This window comes from Rattus norvegicus, chromosome 6 (genome assembly GCF_021556685.1).
Source record: "Rattus norvegicus strain SHRSP/BbbUtx chromosome 6, alternate assembly SHRSP_T2T, whole genome shotgun sequence".
Lineage (NCBI taxonomy): Eukaryota > Metazoa > Chordata > Mammalia > Rodentia > Muridae > Rattus > Rattus norvegicus.
In genome coordinates, this window is record NC_141539.1 from 45834578 (window position 1) to 45850183 (window position 15606).

Sequence of the window (15606 nt, forward strand, 5' to 3'; positions counted from 1 at the left end):
TTTTAACCCAGAATTGCTCCTGTCTAAAGGTAATACAGAGACAAAATGTGGAACAGAGACTGAAGGAAAGGCCATCCAAAGACTGCTCCACCTGAGGATCCATCCCATATACAGACACCAAACTCAAGACACTATTGTGGATACCAAGAAGTGCTTGCTGATAGGAGCCTGATATTGCTGTCTCCTGAGAGGCTCTGCCAGAGTCTGAGAAATACAGAGGTTGGCTCACAGCCAACCACTGAACTAAGCATGGAGACCCCAATGAAGGAGCTAGGGAAAAGACTAAAGGAGCTGAATGGGTTTGTATGGCCCCAGCTGCATATGTAGCAGAGGATGGCCTTGTTGGGCACCAATGAAATGAGAAGCCCCTGGCCCTGTGAAGGCTCAATGCCCCAGTGTTGGGGAATTCCAGGTGAGGTGGGAGTGGGTGGGTGGGTGGGGGGAAGCAGGGGGAGGGGGGATGGGATAGGGAGTTTACAGAGGGGAAACTTGGAAAGAGGATATCATTTGAAATGTAAATAAATAAAATGTCTAATTTTTTTAAATTATAAATAAATAAGTAAATAAATAATAAATAATCGAGCATTGCTACTGTTGTAGAGAACTGGAATTCAGTTCCCATCCCCCACATCAGGTGGCTCAGAACTTCATGTAAAATTCTAGTGGATCACAGCCGCCTCTAACCGTAGCTCCCGGAGGTCTGAGGCCTCATTCTGAACTCTACAGGCACACGTGCTCACATACGTGTACCACACAGAGACATACATATACACATAACTAAATAACATCAAGATAATTTTTAAAGAATTATAAATTCCTTTTTTGAGCTTTACTAAATTAAATGTAGTTCCCAGAAAGGAGTGTGTTCAGGGAAGAAGGTGGGCAAAGGCCACAAGTGCCACAAGATAATTGTCATTTGTCACAGTGGTTGGTCTGTGACCTTTGGCAGAAAAAAAAAAAAGTGGGGTAATTACAGCTGAAACGGTTGTTGCTCTTTCAAGGGGTTCCAGAGACATTTAGTGCACTTGTATCCCTAAATAAACTTTTTAAATGAGAAGCAAATACGAAAGCTGCTTTGATAGAGGTGCCATGGCCCAGCACAGTGAGTGGTGAACGACTGCCAACTGCTCTCTCTTTTTCAAGTTCTTTAGTTTTATTCATTGTATTACTTCATTTGTATGGGTGTCTTTTCTTCTTGTGTGTCTGTGCACCATGCTCGTGCCTGATGCCTTCAGAGGTCATAAGAGTGTCAGATCCCCTGGGACTGGAGTTGTTACAGACTGTGAACCACTGTGTTGGTACTGAGTCTTCCGCAAGGGTAACGAGTACTCTTAATCACTGAGCCGGCTCAGGAATTCCTAACTCTCCGTTTTAAGATGGTAAATTTTATGCTGTTAGAATTTTAAACTATATAGATTATACTATGTATAGCATAAATTATAACATGTGATATAAATATAATGCTCATAAATTATAAACTCAATTTAAGCAGCTTGAGATCACAGCAATTCCTTTGTCCAGAAGCAGTGTTCAAGGTCATTGCTGTACACTGGACCTTGAGAGATGCCGGCAGCTCACTGGGACTTTCCCAACACTGCTTCTGAATAGAAAGTTAGTACCCTGCCCCCACAGAGACACCTTCATGCCACAGGTTAGAAATCACCTGGTAACAGACAAGCTGGCTTAGAAATACAAAGTGCAAAAGAAAGGAAAGGGGAAGGGTACCCCTGGCGCAGGCAGGTGCTGGACCACACAACCCTAAGAGGTAAGAGTGGGTGCTGGGTATCTGTTTAGGACCAACCATGCACCCATGAGTCACTGGGGGCTCTCCATTCTCAAGGTGCTGATGTCCCAAGGAGGTAAGAGGCTAACAAACCCAGAGATGAGGTCTATGGGAAACCAGTGTGTTTACCTATACAAGCCCTTCAGCTGGCCATCACCTTCAGGTCTGTAGGCTACTTCTTTGTCATGGAGACATCCCAGTTTTCCAAGATGGTGTTGCTGTTGCCTCCCCTACTCCATAGGGCTGTTCTTGGTTGAAGCCAGGGTTCTCTGAATTCACTTCTGTGATTTCTCTGAGTGAGCTTACTATGTGCCTTCTGATACCTGGAATGCTCTCCCCACCCCATGCTCACCCCTTTATTGGCTCCCAAGAACCCAAGGCCAAAGTTTTTTTTCCCCTGTTGTCTTTATTGACTCCCTAAGTTGGGCTTTAGTTTTCTGTGTATCAGCTCGCCAGTTATGAAGTGGGGAGATTGCACAACGTCAGGAATGCCATGACCTCTAGAAAAATGTCTTCCGAGAAATGGACAACGTGACCTTCTAATGCTGTTCCATCAACTCCTGGGTGTCCACAGCCAAGCATTCACTAAAGCAGTGGCTCTCAACCTTCCTGATGCTGCGACCCTTTAATACAGTTCCTCGTGTTGTTGTGACTCCCAACCATAAAATTGCTTTTGTCGCTACTTCTTAACTGTAGATTTGCTACTGTTATTAATCATAATGTGAGTATCTGATATGCAGGATATGGGTCATGACCCCCCAGGTTGAGAAGCACTGTTCTAGAGGACAGCTTTGTTCTCAGCTTGGCAAAAAGTGAACCCAGCCCCTTAGTCCTGTGCTCTTGCCAAAAGCTTGAGTGTACAGGAGCCACTGCTCCCTGGTGAGCAAGTGAAACACCAAAAAGAATAACTATGTTGCAAGACTGAACACAATAAATGCACTAAATCACAACACAGGGCATGATACTAACAAACCACCAGCCACAGAATTCGCACTGGTGAGTCAGCTTGTGAAGATTGTTCTAGAAGCAAAAAGGAATCACACACTACTTCTGCCTTGCCCACCTGGACTACAGAAAAGGCCTTTGTAATGAGTGAAAAGAATGGAGCTGGTAAGATGACTTAGTGGGGAAGGGTGTTTCACCAGGACATACAATCTGAACTCAGTCCTTGGAACCCACATGGTGAGTTGAAAGAACAGACTTCTGCAAGCTGTCCTCTGACACACTGTGGCATGTGAGCAGCACTTCTGAGAGAGAGAGAGAGAGACAGAGACAGAGACAGAGACAGAGACAGAGACAGAGACAGAGACAGACAGAGACAGACAGAGAGAGAGACAGAGAGAGAGACAGACACAGACACAGAAACAAAGATAGAGACAGAGAGACAGAGACAGGGGCACAGAAAGAGACAGAGACAGAGGAGAGGAAGGAAGGAAAGAAGGAAGGAAGGAAGGAAAGAAGGAAGGAAGGAAGGATTGTGAATCAGGATATATGACCATCTCTGTAAAATCAATAGCTATCACTAGTGCCTTTATCCAGTGGGAGAGATGGAGGTTGAGTGATGTTTTTTAGTATTAAGGATTAAACTTAGGGGTTCCCTACATGGTGGGCAAACACTCCACCACTGAAGCTGTATCTCAGACCTTTCTTTTTTTTAACTTTTAAATTTTGAGACAGGAATTCATTTAGATGCCCAAGATAAACTTGAACTCAGGATACAGCCCTTTTGTGATCCTCCTGCCTCAGCCTCCTGAGTAGCTGGAATTACCAACCTGTGATGGAAGGCCTAGATTGGTGAGGAATTTTTAAATATAAAAATCAGAATAACAGGGCTGAAGAGATGGTTCAGCAGTCAGTTCAATTCCCAGCAACCATGTGGTGGCTCGGAACCATCTATAATGGGGTCTGATGCCCTTTTCTGGTGTGCCTGAACTGCTACAGTGTGCTCATATCACACTGGCCAATCCTAGCACCTCAAGGATAGGCAAGCTATCTTGATAAGCTAGATAAAGCTAGATAGCTAGATAAAGCATTCTGTAATGGAAGCCCGAGGTGTCACTCAGACATTTACCATCCCAACGACGAGCCTAAAACTGATTGAGCTTCTCCATCTAATTAGTGTTGCCTGATATACATGGCAAAGGCACATAATGAGAAAGAACCCAGCAGTCTCAAGGGGACGACGACCCAGAGCTTTCAACAAAGAAATGTCAAGGAAAACTGCTAAGGATCAAGAGAAGCTTATGTAACTTACTAAGAAGGCCAGTGGCTGGGGCTGGGGAGCTGGCTCAGTCAGTAGGAAGCCTGCTAAGAAAGCACAGGACCTGTTCAGCTCACCAATACCCAGATAAAAGTCAGCACATGGATTATGCCTGTAATCTCTGCTTGGCAAAGATCAGCCCCACCCCTAATCCCTGTGCACGGTTATAGGACATTGTTGAGTTCTAATCAAACCAAGTCAGCAAATTCCATGCTCAGTGGTAGCCCCTGTCTCAAAAAGCAAGGTGGGGAATGATTGAGAAAGATGCCTGTCTGTCGTCTGCCTCCAGCCACCACATGCCCGTGCACATGGGGCCACACATGCCTGCAGGCACATGTGCACATGCACGGGAACACACAAACCAAAAAACAAACATTTGTATGGTGACACACTGATTTAGTCCTAGCATTCGACAGGCAAAGACTCAAAGATCACTGTGAATTTGAGGCTAGCCTGGTCTACATAGTGAGTTTCCGTCTAGCTAGAGCTAAGAAGTGGGATCCTATCTCAAAAATCAAAGTAAGAATAGTACCTGAGTTACGCTGGGTCTTTATTGCAACAGTTGGGCTAACTGCCCAGATGTATTCATGAAGCATCTGAGGGGATAGGTGACCAGTCCAGCCCACGAAAGTTGCAATAGCAGGGCACTTCGGACAATGCCACCACCCAAGGACTGTTTCCCCACCCTTCCCTCCTCTCCACTTGCTTCTCCCTGCTGTAGTTCACATGCTGGAAGCCAGAAGTCAGTGATCAAAGTACAGCCCCATCCATGTCAGACGACGTCTCAGTCTCCAATTTAAAAACAGCACCTTCTTACTGTGTCCACACAGGCCACAAAGTCAGGACCTCTCTTATTAGAATGCCAATCATATTCCTGTGATTATCAATCACCGGAGGCCCCACCTGTCAATGCCACCATACCAGGTACTAGCTAGTGTGTTCATGGGGAGTGCACAGGTCTTGCAGGACGTTTGTGGAGGTCACGGGACTTTCAGGAGTCTGTTCTCTCCTTCCACCAGGTGGGTCTTGTGAAATGAACTCAGGTCACCAGGTTCAACAGCCAGAGCCTTTACCCTCTGGGTCATCTCACTGGCCTTGGATTCTTGGGGGCAGGGAGCATCGTTTGTTTAATATAAGGTTGCAAGTGGCCCAGATTGACCTCCAAGGCTCTATGTAGCTAAGGACGACCTTGAACTTCTAATCCTCCTGCCTCTACCTACCCAGTGCTGAGAATATAGGCATCCTGAACTCCTGAGGGGTTGAACCCAGGGCCTCAAAACAATAAGGAAGGTGAAGATCAGCACCTAAGGGTGTCCTCTGACCTCCACACATGGAGAGAGGCACACGCATGCCCACACCCACACCCAAATGTGCACTGGGAGGTGAGGAGGAGGGAGAGATGGAAAGAGTAATGGTACAAAATCTAGTCTGGAAGAAATGTGAATGTTGCAGATCTGGATAGGAGAAAAAAAAATTATCTCTGCCAAATCTCTCTCTGAAGCTAAATCTCTCTGGCTTGTGTTGACTTTAAAGGGATGGTTTGGTTTGGTTTCTTTCCTTCTAAATTTGAGTTTAGACTAGCTGTCCTGGAAAGTGACTGTTTGTTCTTGAGAGGTTGTGTGTGTTCTTTCTCAGGCAGATGTCATACAGCAGGGAGAAGCAAGTGGAGAGAAGGGAAGGGTGGGAAAACAGTCCTTGGGCAGGAGGGGTGAGGACCAGAGGAAGGGCAGAAGCAGGAGGCTGAGACCATGCCGCCCAAAAGCCACAGGGCTTCATCCAGCTGAGACAAGAAAGAGGAGGCGGCTCTGGGGGACAGGCGATGCCAGACTCGTGCCCCCCCCTAATGAACGGGTGCAGAGGAAGGAATGAAAGGCAGAGACAAGCCCTAAGTTGCAGGGAGTGGGGGATCTGCTCAAGAAAATGTAAATTCCAACCGCCAGTAATCCTTGGAGAGGACTGTGTAGTGATGGAAAACAGCCAAGGAGGTCATGTGGGGACAGGAACTAGAAATCCAGGAAGAACCCAGAGGACCCTTCTCTGCCATCTACATTATGAGGGCTGATCTCTCCTATAGAGATATGAGCTCTCGATGTGTAAAGATCGCTGAAAATGATCCCATCTGGTAAAGGGGGAGGGGTGCTTTTTGTGACTTTGGTTTGTGTTTTGTTGCTGTTTTGATTTTTCAAGACAGGGTTTGTCTGTGTAGCCCCTAATGTCCTGGAACTTATTCTGTAGACCAGGCTAGCCTCAAACTCACAGAGATCTGCCTGACTCTGCCTCTCGAGTGCTGGGATTAAAGTTGTGCTCCACCCTCAACCCCTCCCACCCCCTAGAGATTAAGTGCTGTGTTGACATCACCACCCTGCACAGTAAAGGGTTTATGCTTGACAGGCAACTGTTCTGTCCTGAGGCCAATCCAACAAATTACCATAAAACAATACAGCATGATCTCAGGGAAATAGGTGGAAGAATTAGGGAAGTTTCCAGAATCCTCAGTTACAAAACCTCAAGGGAAACAGAAAACACTCCTTTCTGTACCTGCAAAGTCAATGCGGGAGGGAACAAGAATGACAACTAAGGAACAAGTTTCATGACCTCTGTGCATCAGTGCAGAGGACCACACAGACACCCAAAGAGGCACAAGGATTCTAAAGAGCAAGGTGGGACCCTCAAGCCAGGAGAGTCCAATATTAGAACAATACCCACTGCACAGAACTGGACTGTTAAAGGCATTGTGCCTGTTCTCTTTTGGTTTCTTGATACAAGGTATCTCATCAGAGCAGAGAGCAGTTTGGGACACAGTATTGTTATCGTCACTGTGGTTCATCACTAGAAAACACCAAAGCTTACTATCTGCTGTGAGGTTAGTCCAACTCAGATTGCTGAGATCCAGAATCCCCTGGCGATTACCTTCATTAATTGAAGAGAGGGGATCATTCCACTGGAGGTGACACCATTCCCTAGGGCATTTGTTTTCTGCTGTTGTGATAAAGTACCACTGTTGACCCACAGTTACCTGTCAACAGTCAGGTGTACCTGACTTATTACAAAAGGGGCTACTTACCCCCTCCTCACTCCTCTTCTCCTCTTGCTCCCTTACCCTCTTCCCCCTCTCTCCCGACTCCTCTCCCACTTCTCTCTCCATGTGCTCATGACTGGCCTCTATTCATCTATTCTCTCTCTCTCTCTCTCTCTCTCTCTCTCTCTCTCTCTCTCTCTCTCTGCCTCTACTAACTCCCTCAACATCCCTCCCCACGCCCCAAATAAGCTCTATTCTATACTATACCATCATGTGGCTGGTACCTCAGAGGGAAGGGAAGCCTTCGCATGGGCCTGCAGAAGCACCCCTTTCCCCATACCTTACCACCGACACCATACCACACCTCCACCAACCATAGCCCTAGCTTCTTTATCGTGTTTATAAAACACAACAACCATGGCCAAGGCAACCTAAGAATTTAGCTTCACTTACAGTTCCAGAGGGAGAGCCCATAATGGCAGGGGAGGCACAGCACCAGGTGGTCAGAGCTAAGAGATCGCAGGTCCAAGCACAAACGCAAAGCAGAGAGCGCCAACTGGAGATGGGGGTGAGAGCATCAACTCTCAAAGCCCTTCCCTGAAGTGAGAATTCTGGTTTCCTTAAAAACCCAGCTATGTTCTAGGAATGTGTTTTGGTTTTAATCCCAGGTGCGCTTCAGATTGTCCACAGCAGCTATGATTGGCCTCGTGCCCTAGGGGCATGACTTGATTCTGCTAGACAAAGATAGGTTATGTTTGGAATTCTGGGGATTCTAGAGAGGGCATAAAATGCCAGCACCCCAAGAGGCTGCAGCAGCTGTTCCTCCCGCTGCTTCTGGTTCCTAGTGCTTTTGCTGATAGATAGATTGCTGGTTGGAGATATCCCGACCACAAAGATTGGACTTGTTCCAAAGAACCCGATGCCTCTAATCAGCAGGAAGTAGGCTGAAGAGATCTACGCCCCCTTCCCCTCTAACATTCTTTCTTGCCTACCTAATGTTGTGGGGCTGAAAAGAGATTGGGGGTGGAGAAGGCTTGTAGATAGTAGATATAAGAAACCAATAAAGTAGCCAAAAAGTAGGTCACACGTCCCCAGTGACATACTTCTAGCAAGGCTCCACCTCTTAAAGGTTCCATAACATATCTAAAGAGTTTCACCAACTGGGTCCAATTTGGGGTGGGGGGCAGTGTTTCTCATTCAAGCTACCATACTGAGCTGGGATCCTGGTCACCCAGGAAGTAGCCCAGTATAAGCACCCATCATTGTATCCTGACTAAGGATACAGTGTGAATAGCTGCCTCAGGCTTCTATAACTGAAACTCCCCAGCCATGACGGACAGCTTGCTTCATGGCAGCAAGAGAAGTACCTAGCCAAACTGGTGTGTAGGGAATAATTACAACTCTTAAATCCCATCCCCAGGGCAGTCCGCCATAGCTATGGTCATGCATTTGCAAACTCCAAGAAGAGTTAGAGTTGTTATTGCTGTGATGAACCACCATGAGCAAAAGCAAGCTGAGGAGGAAGGGGTCTATCCAGCTCACATTGTAATCTACCACTGAAGGAAGTCAGGACAGGACCTCAAACAGGGCAGGAACCTGGAGGCAGGAGCTGATATAGAGGCCTTGGAGGGGTGCTGCTTCCTGGCTTTTTCAGCCTAATCTCTTATAGCACCCAGGGCTACCAGTACAGGGGTAGCCCCACCAACAATGGGCTGGGCCTCCCCCATCAATGATTAATTAAAAAATGCCCTAGAGACTACGGCCCTCATCCTATGGAGGAATTTTCATAATTGACATTCCATCTTCTCATATGACTTTAGTTTATGTTAAGTTGACATAAAACTATCCAGCGCACTAGAAAAACATGAAGTTTTAGAATATATATGTTTTAAATTTTGTGTGTATGTGGAAGCCAGTTGACAACAAGTGTCTTCGTCATGCTCTCCATCCTATTTACTTTTTGTTATACTTCACTTATTGTGTGTGTGTGTGTGTGTGTGTGTGTGTGTGTGTGTGCGCGCACATGTGCATGTTCAAGGTGTGTGTGCTTGTGCTCATGCATGCCATGGAGTGCATGTGGAGTCAGGTCTCTCCCTTCACCACCCGGGGATAGAATTCATGTTGGCTCAGGTTTGCCAGCTGACCCATCTTACCAGCTGGTCTTAACCCCTAATTTTTTGAGACAGGGTCTTTCACTAAACTGAAGCTCAACAATCAGAGTCGACTGGCTGATGAAAGAAATCCCCAGGGATCCTCCTCTCTCCACTCCTCCTCCCTGCCCTCCCAGCACTGGGTTCTAAGTGTACGTTGGCACACTTGGCATTTTACCAGGGCTCTAGAGATCTGAACCAAGCCAGCTCCCCGGTCTAAATTTTAAAAGCTGGTACATAATTCAGAAGGCATGTGGAACTATCTTCAGATCCCTCAGGAGCTACCATGGAGGGCAGAGACAGTGGGTCTCTTCCAAGCATTCACCTAGTGCCCCAGAGCATTCCAGCCAAAGGGAAGCTACTCTCTGTCATCACCACACAGCTCTTCTGGGCATTCCACTTGTTACTGCTTTCATTCCTCCCCAGCACAAGACATAAGAATTGTGTGGAGTGGGAGGACCATCTGATCAACATGCAGATAGTCATAACTGGTCTACTCAGCCCCTCATAGACTAATTTAATCAATGTCCCTTTATAATATGTATTGTTTGTATGTATGTATGTTCCTCTGCTCTAATACCAAACACACTTGGTCTACATGACACCAAGAGGCAAGGGTAAAGTTTGCCAGTTGACAGTTGACTGTGGCTGGTTGAATGACACCCAGGCCGTAGAAAACATGTAGAGCTGTTGGGACCCTCGCTCACCTTGTTTTCAGACGGAGAAAATTCCCATCTGAGATGTTCCCTGGAAAACCCAAGGAACCCTATGACCACCTGCCTACCCTGACTCCCAGCTGAGCCAACTCCAGGGGTAAATTCACAAGAGTCACGGCACAACGTAAGATATACATACATATATAATGTATATCGCACACATTCACATGTGCAAAGGGGATTGTTTTCTGCTATGGAACAACCTCAGCCAGCCCAGACTCATAAAAGTGAACACAATTGCCTCTCCTACTTGACCTTTTCAGCTTAAATGAATTAATTTGTCAACTGACCCCTGTGTCAGTTATTGTTTAATTAGCATTGACTCAAAAGCCTGGCAAAAAAAATGTCTTCTCAAAGATCAGGCCCTGAACCCCTCTGAGACAAGTTTCAGAAAGTGAGTGTTAGAGGACGCCTGCCATAGATAGTCACCTCTATTGTTGGAAGGGAACCCTGGCTGCCTTCTTTTAGGTATTGAACAGATCTCCTCACACCCACAAGAAGAAGAGAGAAGGGGAGTGGAGAGAGGTCAGGAAAGATGGAGGGGCTCTGAACCTAGCACACCACATGGGGAGCCAGGAGACCTGAATTCTGTTTCACATCTACAATCACCAAATACCGACCTGATCGCCTTGGTCTCCCTCTAGCTGCTCCTGTCACTTGCCACATGCCTTGAGTCACCAAAGTCTGCAAAGCTAGAGAGTGCTTCTGATTCTGTCGCTACTACTCGGACCTACCTGAATCAAGTGTCAACACAGTCCCACTGGCTTAGCTTCTTTCTGCTACTATGATGAAACACTGACACCTTAAAGGAGGAGGGGCTTATTTCAGCTCACAGTTCCAGGGTACAGTCCATCACGGTGGAGAAGTCCTAACGGCAGGAGTGTGAAAGAGCTGGTTACACGTGTCCACAGCCAGGGGTGTTTCTACTCAGCCAGCTTGCTTCATCTTATCCTGGTCTGAAGTTCAGGGATTGGTGTCATCCACTCTTATGGCGGGTCTTCCTACCTCAACCAACCTAACCGAGATAATCTCCTCACAGGTCTCCTGTGGGTTTGTCTCCTAGTGACCCCAGATCCATCAAGTTGACAATGAACACTAACCATCATACTACCTTTGCCCAGAACTGTAGAGCATGGGTGATAAACTTCAAATGCAGGAAAACAGAAATTGGAAAATGTCTGCAAGCATGAAGAAGGCTGCTTCTTAGAAGACGTAAGACTGGTGAGGCTTCCATGAAGGGAGTGGGTGATTGAGCAAGTAGGGGAGGAAACCCTTTGAACACTCCTCAGCCCTTCACGTTCTCACATGCTACAGACATAGCATTAGCAGAAAGCACTGTGATGTAACAGAAACGCACCAGGTCTTCCGCCTCATAAAACCCACAAGCCATTCCAACTCTTAACTAGACCTACACAGGGACACATGGAGGCCACTGGGATACCACCTTACAGAACAGCCACAGGCTTGGATCCCCAGCTCCATCCTTCCTTGTGGGTGGCACCATAAATAACTGTCTCCACCCTCCCATACCCCTGTATCGCCCCTTAGTGTTTCCCAAGCATGAGGGTCATTTTTCTCTGATGTCTAGTTAGTCACAGCATGACTTCTGTTCCACTGTCTATTCACAAGTTGGGACACTTAACAGCTTGTGCTATGGTTCATTGATTTCTTGTTCCTAGATTTCATTAAGGACACGATCAGCTTTCTGGTGTTTACTCTAAAATCCGTTGGGGTCTTGGCATGTGTACCTTTCTCTGAACTCTTACATATTTTGGAGATTTTGGAATTTCTTTCTCCTCCCTCCCTCCCTCCCTCCCTCTCTCTCTCTTTTAGACAGACCCTCATTATGTAGATCAGGCTGACATTGAACTCATGGTCTTCTTGCCTCAGCCTTGAAGGAGAGAAAAGATTTGTTTTGGCTCACAGAGAGTTCATCCATCATGATGGGGAGAGCACAGAACAGCTCAGTTCGCATGTCCTAGGAAAGAACAGGGAAAGTCCTATCCCCAAGTACACACTCAAGGACCTTCTCCCAACTAGACCATGCCTCCCACAGACCACGCCTCCCACAGACCACGCCTCCCATAGACCACATTCCCAATGGCCACACCTCCCATAGACCACACCCCTCAATGACCTCACTTTCTATTTGCACCATCTTACAAAAGTATCATGGTATTGGGAATCCACCAAGGGATTAATCCATGAATCAAGTCAGAGAACAGTCAGGGGACAACTTCCCAAAAGCCCATCAGCTAACAACCAAGTTCAGAAGCCTTTAAGAGGCATTTCATATTCAAATCATAACATCTCTCCAGAAGCCAGGCAACCCAGAGGTACCAGAGGCCCAAGGGGTTTATGGTTTAAAATACCTATCGGTTCTTGGGGCTGGGGATTTAGCTCAGTGGTAGAGCGCTTACCTAGGAAGCGCAAGGCCCTGGGTTCGGTCCCCAGCTCAGAAAAAAAGAACCAAAAAAAAAAAAAAAATACCTATCGGGCCCCTTCCAAGTAATATGGTTTGTTACTAGGCTCTCTAAACTGCCTTTCCTCGGGAATGGACTATAGATAATAAAACTTAGCTCGTAGACTCTTTTTTTTTTTTCAGTTACTACTGTACTTTATTGTGTTCAACCAAATCACCATGTTACAAAAATAGCAAGCTGCCATAATAAAAAATAAGGCTCCTCTATCCAGCACCAGATAGCATCATTTTACTTTCAAGCCTAGAAATTGCACACTTGTATATAAACCAACCGAAGGTGAGGATTGAGAGTTCATCTTGGTGGATTTTTCCTTTGATGAATATGAAGTGTCCTTCCTTACCTTTTTTGATGACTTTTAGTTGAAAATTGATTTTATTTGATATTAGAATGGCTACTCCAGCTTGCTTCTTCTGACCATTTGCTTGGAAAGTTGTTTTCCAGCCTTTCACTCTGAGGTAGTGTCTGTCTTTGTCTCTGAGGTATGTTTCCTGTAGGCAGCAGAATGCAGGGTCCTCATTGCGTATCCAGTTTGTTAATCTATGTCTTTTTATTGGGGAGTTGAGGCCATTGATGTTGAGAGATATTAAGGAATAGTGATTATTGCTTCCTGTTATATTCATATTTGGATGCGAGGTTATGTTTGTGTGCTTTTCTTCTCTTTGTTTTGTTGCCAAGATGATTAGTTTCTTGCTTCTTCTAGGGTATAGCTTGCCTCCTTATGTTGGGCTTTACCCTTTATTATCCTTTGTAGTGCTGGATTTGTAGAAAGATATTGTGTAAATTTGGTTTTGTCATGGAATATCTTGGTTTCTCCATCTATGTTAATTGAGAGTTTTGCAGGATACAGTAACCTGGGCTGGCATTTGTGTTCTCTTAGGGTCTGTATGACATCTGTCCAGGATCTTCTGGCCTTCATAGTTTCTGGCGAAAAGTCTGGTGTGATTCTGATAGGTCTGCCTTTATATGTTACTTGACCTTTTTCCCTTACTGCTTTTAATATTCTTTCTTTATTTTGTGTGTTTGGTGTTTTGACTATTATGTGACGGGAGGTGTTTCTTTTCTGGTCCAATCTATTTGGAGTTCTGTAGGCTTCTTGTATGCCTATGGGTATCTCTTTTTTTAGGTTAGGGAAGTTTTCTTCTATGATTTTGTTGAAGATATTTACTGGTCCTTTGAGCTGGGAGTCTTCACTCTCTTCTATACCTATTATCCTTAGGTTTGATCTTCTCATTGAGTCCTGGATTTCCTGTATGTTTTGGACCAGTAGCTTTTTCTGCTTTACATTATCTTTGACAGTTGAGTCAATGATTTCTATGGAATCTTCTGCTCCCGAGATTCTCTCTTCCATCTCTTGTATTCTGTTGGTGAAGCTTGTATCTACAGCTCCTTGTCTTTTCTTTTGATTTTCTATGTCCAGGGTTGTTTCCATGTGTTCTTTCTTGATTGCTTCTATTTCCATTTTTAATTCCTTCAACTGTTTGATTGTGTTTTCCTGGAATTCTTTCAGGGATTTTTGCGATTCCTCTCTGTAGGCTTCTACTTGTTCTCTAAGGGAGTTCTTTATGTCTTTCTTGAAGTCCTCCAGCATCATGATCAAATATGATTTTGAAACTAGATCTTGCTTTTCTGGTGTGTTTGGATATTCCGTGTTTGCTTTGGTGGGAGAATTGGGCTCCGATGATGCCATGTAGTCTTGGTTTCTGTTGCTTGGGTTCCTGCGCTTGCCTCTCGCCATCAGATTATCTCTAGTGTTACTTTGTTCTGCTATTTCTGACCGTGGCTAGACTGTCCTATAAGCCTGTGTGTCAGGAGTGCTGTAGACCTGTTTTCCTGTTTTCTTTCAGCCAGTTATGGGGACAGAGTGTTCTGCTTTCGGGCGTGTAGTTTTTCCTCTCTACAGGTCTTCAGCTGTTCCTGTGGGCCTGTGTCTTGAGTTCACCAGGCAGGTTTCTTGCAGCAGAAAAGTTGGTCCTACCTGTGGTTCCAAGGCTCAAGTTTGCTCGTGGGGTACTGCCTAAGTCCTCTCCGCGGCGGCAGCAACCGGGAAGATCTGCGCCGCTCTTTCCGGGAGCCTCCGTGCACCAGGGTTCCAGATGACGTTTGGTGTTTTCCTCTGGCGTCTGGATGTGCACAGAGTGCAGTCTCTTCTGGTCCCCCAGGCGTGTCTGCCTCTCTGAAGGTTTAGCTCTCCCTCCCACGGGATTTGGGTGCAGAGAACTGTTTATCCGGTCTGTTTCCTTCAGGTTCCGGCGGTGTCTCAGGCGCAGGGGTCCTGCCGCTCCCGGGCCCTCCCCTACGGGAACCCAGAGGCCTTATACAGTTGCCTCTTGGGCCAGGGATGTGGGCAGGGGTGGGCAGTGTTGGTGGTCTCCTCCGCTCTGCAGCCTCAGGAGTGCCCACCTGATCAGGCGGTGAGGTCTCTCTCCCACGGGGTTTGGGAGCAGAGAGCTGCTGCGGGCCGGGGTCGTAGACTCTTATAATAATCAGTTGTGTGTCCTTTTAATGCACTAAGTGCTACAGATAGAATGTCAAAACATATAAATGCATAGAAAACAGACAGTGCAGTATTGGGATGGTAAGTATTCTCATCATGCTTGCAATTATTGTCTTTTACTTAAATAAACTAGTAAATTGCAAATCTAGAAACAAAAAAAAGGCAAAAATTATGCTAATTCTGAAACCTTGAGAAATCCAGGGGTTAGAGAGATGGTTCAGCAGTTAAGAACACTCAGTGTTCTTCCAGAGGACGAGTTCAGTTCTAACCACCTATATCTGGTGGCCCACAACCATCCTTGATTCTAGTTCCAGAATATGTGACACCCTCTTCTGGCTGCCTCAGCTACATACATGTATGTGCGCATACCCATACACAGATACACACGCACATAATTAAAATTAAATCTCGGAAGAAGATGAAGAGGAGGAAGAAGAGGAGAAAGAAGGAGGAGGAGGAAGAAGAGGAGGAGGAGGGGAAGGGGAAGGGAAGGGAGAGGCAGAGGAGGCAGAGGAGGCAGAGGCAGAGGAGGCAGAGGCAGAGGAGGCAGAGGCAGAGGCAGAGGCAGAGGCAGAGGCAGTGGCAGTGGCAGTGGCAGTGGCAGTGGCAGTGGCAGTAGTGGTAGTCCTTGTTACCACTAACACCCAGGTTCTGGTAAGAGTCAGTTTGGCAGCATAGAGGAAAGGGGACACCAAGGGTGT

At 46.2% G+C, this 15606-nt stretch overlaps 2 protein-coding genes across 3 annotated transcripts in view; both read right to left on the reverse strand.

Annotated features, from left to right (window-relative positions):
- Window positions 1–7200, reverse strand: part of Greb1 (growth regulating estrogen receptor binding 1) — a 123697-nt gene extending 116497 nt beyond the window's left edge. The window contains 1 exon segment of the mRNA NM_001427084.1: window positions 6954–7200. The gene's annotated coding sequence lies outside the window, so the exon portion shown is untranslated.
- The window catches only part of LOC148005153 (uncharacterized), an 83759-nt gene that overhangs the window by 46116 nt on the left and 22037 nt on the right, over window positions 1–15606 (reverse strand). The window contains exon 6 of one of the 2 annotated variants that reach the window (XM_087555076.1): window positions 13432–15050. The exons of the other annotated variant lie outside the window; for it this stretch is intronic. Coding sequence (XP_087411202.1) covers window positions 15022–15050 — 29 coding nt within the window. The 3' untranslated portion in view covers window positions 13432–15021. Of the gene's footprint in view, window positions 1–13431; window positions 15051–15606 lie in introns of those variants that run through there. 2 annotated transcript variants of the gene reach the window in all.